This window comes from Hydra vulgaris, chromosome 13, assembly GCF_038396675.1.
Source record: "Hydra vulgaris chromosome 13, alternate assembly HydraT2T_AEP".
Taxonomy (NCBI): domain Eukaryota; kingdom Metazoa; phylum Cnidaria; class Hydrozoa; order Anthoathecata; family Hydridae; genus Hydra; species Hydra vulgaris.
Genome location: NC_088932.1, coordinates 32,944,580 through 32,951,217, shown reverse-complemented (window position 1 = coordinate 32,951,217; position 6,638 = coordinate 32,944,580). Strand labels below are relative to the sequence as shown.

Genomic DNA, 6,638 nt, shown 5'->3' with positions numbered 1-6,638 from the left:
TGTAGGATTATTCAGAACTCCAAAAGTTTTCCGCTCTAGAATGGTTGGAGCAATGAAGAGCGGCACCCTTTTTTCAAACCAAGAAGTTATAAAATTTTAAACATTTAAAATTTTAAAAGTTTTGTGAACTCAGCAATTATTTATTTATGATTCAGGTCATTGTATTTTATAATCATATTTTTATGCATATTTCTATGTCATAGTATTATAAGCGCATTTCTGCTTTAAAATTAATTCTCTGGATCGAGAAACAGTTCATTAATCAAAACTGAAGTATGAATCAAAACATTAGTTTTAAAACTATTAATATATCAATCAACAAAATCTAGCCTTTTTTTTTTCTAGCCTCCCAAATATCAATGAAGTTGTCGTAGCTCAACTTTTTAGTCAAATCTTCTTCAATCAAAATAATCAAATATAAGTAATGCGATCCTGATCCATAGTCAAACAGAGAGAGTTTTTTTTACAGTTTTTAGTTTACTAAACGATCATTCACCCTCAGCAACTGACTTAGGAATAAACGTTGGAAATCCGGAGCGTAATGCAAATGTATGGAAAAAGCCGTTCAAGTTTTTTCTCAAAGATTTGATTGAGTGGCTGCATTGGATTTCCTTGCTAGATATTTGTTTTGCAAGTATTGTTAAAATGGCTAACTTCTTCACCGATATTCTTTTTGTTCACATCTCTTGGATAAAACCGTGGAAGTTCTCATACTTACTACTAAACTTTTGATAATTTTTTTTTTTTTATACTAAAAAAATGATTATCAAAAGATGATAATCATTTTTTTAAATCTCTTGGCTGGCTGAGCTGCTCACTAATCAGATCCAGATTTTTCATGACATGTTTAAGAGTTTGTAAATAATCAATAAATAAAGCATAAAAAATAGTATATGTTCGAGTCATTATAATTGTCGGACAAGAAATTTCTGAATTATTGAAATTCAATGATTCAAAATTATTTATTTAAATAGAGGAGAGTACGGAGAAGTGGTACACGTAATTTTTTTTCGGGTAATTGCAATATCTTTTTTATTTGATGTATAAACTGAACCAAACAAGTTTTTACGAATAAACCTTCTTTTTAGGCACCGATTCAATCCCCTTAGGTTTCCAGCCAATTATAACTAAATATACAAATTTTTGCCTCTAGAGAAACCGTCCCATTGGGGAAAAGTAGGTCAAGTGTGAGTAGAAGTGGGAAAAATAAATTTAAAACAACATTTTAACACAAATTATTAAATAGAAAGTGATAAAGTTATAAAATCACCTAATCGACATAAAAATGTTCAAGAACTTTCGCCAATCGAAATAATCAAATGACGACGGGAAGAGGCGGGGCATAAATATTTCTTTTTTCTGTTCCACTTTACCCAAATTTAAACTTATTTTTAAGCTGCATTTCGATATTAGGGCTTCTAGCGCACGCTGGGAAACAAAGCAATTTCTGCTAAATAGAGGGAAAGAAATTTAATTGCTTACATTAAATAACAGTATTTAGGCACCACTACTAATTAAAAATTTTAGGCTGTCCCCTTCTCCCGCGTCCCACTTTCCCCACTCTCTCCTAATCAGACATTTTAATGAGGGTAAAGTTAAAATAACGTTTTTACCTAAACTCTACTTAAAAATTAAACTCTACTTAAAAATTACTTTTTATCTTCTCTACAAAAATTGTGTCAAATTAAACACAGCATACTTGCCTTCTATTCTAAACTTAAAAAATTCTTCCCGTAAGCAAACGTAAACGACGCTCTTTTTTTAAAAAATCATTAGTCGCCAATAAACAGATATGTCATCCCCTCCCCCCTCCCTCCTTTAAGATCTTTCGGTACGACCACGGGTGTGTGAAATTAAGAAAAAGCTGAGCTAAGAAAATCAAATAACATAAACATAAAATTTCTTGATAATACTAATAATATATAAACCAGCAATTAAGCGGTTAGTAAGAGGTTTCATGTGAGTAAAAACACAACGGCGTGATTTAAAAATAATATAAAGAGCGGGAAAAAAATTAATTCCAAAAGAGAAGTTTCCACTGCGGTCCGAATAACTTGATTTTGCGAATATAATAAATCCACGATGAAAACATACATTAACAAACACTGTATACTAAAAACAAACAGTTTAGTCTTAAACTCAGTATTAAACTCAAGCAAGTATAAAAAGGCTGACTTTTATGCTTGCTCATAAAATGCTAAAATAATACAACTAATAAAAATATTCATTATATTTTTGTTATTGTATATAAATCAGCATTACTTCCAATAAATATTTTTATATTATAAAGTATTGTTTCTGAATTAAAACACTACGCTATGTCGCTTGTTCTAATTAATGCACAACATTGTCCTTTCGGCATAAAACTTTTGGTGCTTTTCATTGATTGGCTGTAGAATAAATTTCAAAAATAATATTTTTTATAAAAATCTTTCACGGCTTTAAGATGGTTTAAAAGAAAAAACTATAATTTATAAAATACGGAACTGTAAAATGGAGCCAGGTAGGCTTGCGTTGTAATTTGCTCTTGTGTGTATTTATGTTTTTTGCCAGTTGAGTGTGTTATTGTTAAGTTGCGGGTTAGCCGCAAAACGTATAAGTTGCTAGTTTTTTGCACTTTTCAAGTTCGTTATTTTTTTGCAATTATTTTTAATTTGTTTACTTCTAAATAATACTCTTTTTATATGAACAAATAATATAGCATGAATAGTTTATTAAAAAAATTAAAACAAAAAGAAAACAATATTTTCTTCTTATATGATGTTTCCTTCAAAACTTCACCAAAATTTTATTTATGTTACGTAATCTGAAAAATGACTTTTCTGATAGCTTTACGATGATCAATAAAAAATGTTGTTTAGCTCTTCAAAGATCATCAAATTTCGGCTTTTAATCGTTTAATATTGGAATACACAAATTCCTCAAAGTTATCAAGTTTTCAATTTAAAGAGTTTTTAGTTATATATAATAAATGTATAATTAAAAGATAAAATTATAAATATCTATTTATTATAATATTTTTTGTTATTTGTTATTATGATATTAAGCTTATTAATTTTTATTTATAAACTTTATAATTTATTACTTATTATTGTTATTTATAGAATCTAATTTTAACTTTACTCTACTATTATCGTGCTTTTATTGGCAAATTGATTAAATTTTAGAATTTTTATTTTACAGAACATAAATTTAATAGAGAAAGCTATTACAGTTGTCAAGTTTCAAAATATATATTTGGCAATCATGATCTAACAGTTCCAATAGTTTTATGCTATGCTTTGTTGCCAAAGTTTTGGAAATAATCAAAAAAGAGTTTTCATAGCAGCATTTTTTTCTTGCGCCCTCTTAGTTGTGGTGCAATACAAGTTTAATTACTTTTCACTTTCACAATGCTCAACTAATGGCAGGTATAGAAAGCAACTTTTTTTATGTTATGATTGTTTGTAGTTTTTAATGTACGTGTTTATTATGTATGTAATAAGTCGTTTTTTATGCCGCTTTTTTTGTTTATTTTTAAATTGTTTCTTTAGTTCAGTTTTTTTAGTTAAAAAATTATTGCTATGCTGTATACTTTGAACAAAGAATATTTTTTTTAAGTACATTAAAATAAAAATAATAAAACCAATAACGCACATTTCACATTTTGAAAAGATTTTTTTTTCATACAGATTTGTTAAACGCGTTGTAGAAGAGGAGTTAGTCGAAAAGAACGATTTACGCAGTGATGAAATAAAAAACAAAAACGTAATTGTCAAATCAGTAGAAAACGAAAAATGCCGGCCGACAGAATACGTTTTATTTCTCAAAACTCATAAGACTGGATCTTCCACAATTACGAACATTTTAAATCGGTACGCAGTTCAACATAACAAAACTGTATTGCTTCCTAAAGGTTCCGAGTATTATTCGTTTGACTGGCCAAATAAGTTTCGTTTAAGTTCGGCCATTAATACTTATAAGAGACCGAACTTTTTAGCTAACCACGCACGATACAGCAGAAAATCGATGAACGTATTATTTCCACGCGAGGATACAATGTACATAAGCGTACTTCGGCACCCAGTTTCACAATGGGAAAGCACATTTCAGTACATGAGTTTCCCTTATATACTTGATATAAGCTATCAAGAAGACGCTATGGATTTTTTTTTAAACAACCCACCTTCTACAGAAAACATAATGGAAATTTCTAGGAAGTACCCATCACTGTATTTGATTCGTAACCCACTTTTCTTTGATCTGGGATTAGACCACTCTCATTATGACAATTCTAGTTATATCAAGCGTGCTTTAAAAACGCTAGACAAGGATTTTGAGTTATTTTTAATAATGGAACACTTTGACGAATCATTGACATTACTACGACGAAAACTTTGTTGGGAAATAGACGACGTTGTTTATTTTAAAATGAATGAAAGGCTCAGCCAAAACAAAAGAAACGTCGTTACTCAAGACCAGGAACAAAAAATTAAAGCGTGGAATAATGCTGACGTCGTACTGTATAATTATTTTGTCGAAAAATTTTGGCGTCAAGTTAAAGATGAAGGACCAGGGTTTTACGACGAAGTTATTGAACTTAAAAAAAGACGCAAAGAATACTCAAAACTTTGTATAGAAAAAGAGGCCGTAGAAGAAGCATACTCATCAGTTTTTGTTAAAGGATATAAAATTAAAGCAAATTTAACAGGTAAAAATCAAACTTTTTGTCGACATATGTTGACAAACGAAATTCATTTTATGGATTACTTTCGTGGTCAACATGCAAAATGGGTAGACCTTCTAGAAGGAGATACAATAAAAAACTTTGACGAATCTACTGAGGAAGCAGATATTTTTATTAAAATACCTGTAATAAATGCAACAGATTTTATCTATGGTGCTCAAAACCGACCGGAATATAGTAAAACAATTAAAAAAAAGAAAAACATAATTCATAAAGACAGAACTTCTAAACGAGATAAACACAAGGAAAAAAACCAACTTAATTTTATACAAGAAAGTTCTGATACAAATGACGTAAACATTAAAGTTTCAAAAACTACCGAGTTGATGGAGGAGTTATCAAATGCAGATATTGCAGGTAAATCTCTTCCGTTAAAAAAAAACCTTGAAGACCTAAAGTTTGATGGAAAAACAATTGTAAAGACCCAGCCAGAAAATGAAACTTTGCCTTGGCTTTAAATGTTTAGTTTAATTATTTCAAATTAATGTTATTTAATACTAAAGAAAATAATGAAGTACTTTAAAATACAATTTTAAATCTATTTAAAAGTTTAATTTAAATGTTGTAACATAAAACAAATTAAAATAATTTTTTTTAGTATTTCTATTATTTCCATTGTTCTCTCTAATTTTGTCCGACTATTTTTATTTAAGTAAAACAGTACTTGTGTTACAAGACCTGTTTTAGGTAGATAAAAAACTAGTTAAATAACAAATTATTCTTTAACTCATTTGACAAAAATTCAAACGAGTCTAAGAATAGTTTGTAACTTTTTAAAAAGTTCAATACTTGTTTGGTTTCTAGGCAAACAAATTTTCTACTTGTTTGGTTTTTAAGCAAACAAATCTAGCAGAAGTTCTACAATAACGTTTCAACATTTTTTCATTCTCATATGGCCATAGTCCTGTAAGGTGAGTTTTGGTATAAAAACACTGAAATAAAAATTCATATATAATTTCATTTCAAAAACCTCACCCAGAATCTGAAAAAACTGTTTTGGAAATGTTGTGACATTTACGTCGCCATATTTATATTTTTATTATGAAATAATAAAAATAAAGAAATATCAATTGAATAATATAATAAAAAACAATTCAGAAATAGCAATTGAATAATATAATCACTTGTTTGATAAAATGAAATTTAAGTTCGTTTTTTTAGCACTTTATTTCTAGCATGATTTTAATCGCTCTTTCGGCACAAATGTTATTTCTTTGTGTTTCTTTAAATCGTTTTCAATGTTTCATGAATGTCTACTTTTAAAAGTGGTCACTAAACCAAACATCAAATAAAGTTCCATAAATCAATTCACAAATTTCAGCAAGCAGTTCACGTCAGTCTGGAAGTAGCAGAAAAGCTTCAGATTCATTCATCAGAAAGTGACAAAAATTACACAGAACCTTCTTAATTGACCATTTCATCATGCACTATTATATATAAGGCTAATTTTTTTAGCCAACCGGTGGTGGGGTAAGTTGGCTAATTTTTTTAGCCAACTTACCCGCCACCACAATATCTATCACAAGTGCTATACTTTAGTATAGCACTTGTGATAGATATCGTGCTTTATCGTGATTATCGTGATAGATATCGTGCTTTATCGTGATTATGTGCCTTTTATCTTAACTATTAAGTACGTCTAAGACACTAAATAATTTAAAATTTGAGTTTTTAAGTTTGCTTTGGTTAACAATTATTGATAAAAATAAACAAAAAACATCACTGCAATGGTTTGGTTATTTAAAAAAATTTTACTAGACATATTACTGAATGCAAGCAACTTCCTGCTAGTTTATACAAGTTTTTTTCTGAGAGATTTCATTTTCATCGGATTCAGTACGTTTGTTAGACATCTTAAAGACATCTTATTAACTTGTAATGTCTACAAAACATTTTATAGACGTCTTACGGA

General features: G+C 28.9%; 1 protein-coding gene across 1 annotated transcript; it reads left to right on the top strand.

The window, feature by feature from the left end:
• The first annotated feature begins 2,425 nt into the window (after positions 1-2,425).
• LOC100199570 (galactose-3-O-sulfotransferase 2) lies at positions 2,426-5,335 on the top strand. Its single transcript, XM_065816854.1, has 3 exons — positions 2,426-2,503; positions 3,184-3,410; positions 3,672-5,335. The coding sequence occupies exons 2-3, from the start codon at positions 3,277-3,279 to the stop codon at positions 5,182-5,184; spliced, it is 1,647 nt and encodes a 548-aa protein (XP_065672926.1). The 5' UTR covers positions 2,426-2,503; positions 3,184-3,276; the 3' UTR covers positions 5,185-5,335.
• Positions 5,336-6,638: the final 1,303 nt, after the last annotated feature.

What these genes read in the sequence shown, in the direction of transcription:
- LOC100199570 (XM_065816854.1), top strand. Translation starts at nt 3,277, where the DNA reads ATGCTTTGTTGCCAAAGTTTTGGAAATAATCAAAAAAGAGTTTTCATA. An exon ending in CAATGCTCAACTAATGGCAG is followed by an intron (nt 3,411 to 3,671) that starts GTATAGAAAGCA and finishes TTTTTCATACAG; the next exon opens with ATTTGTTAAACGCGTTGTAG.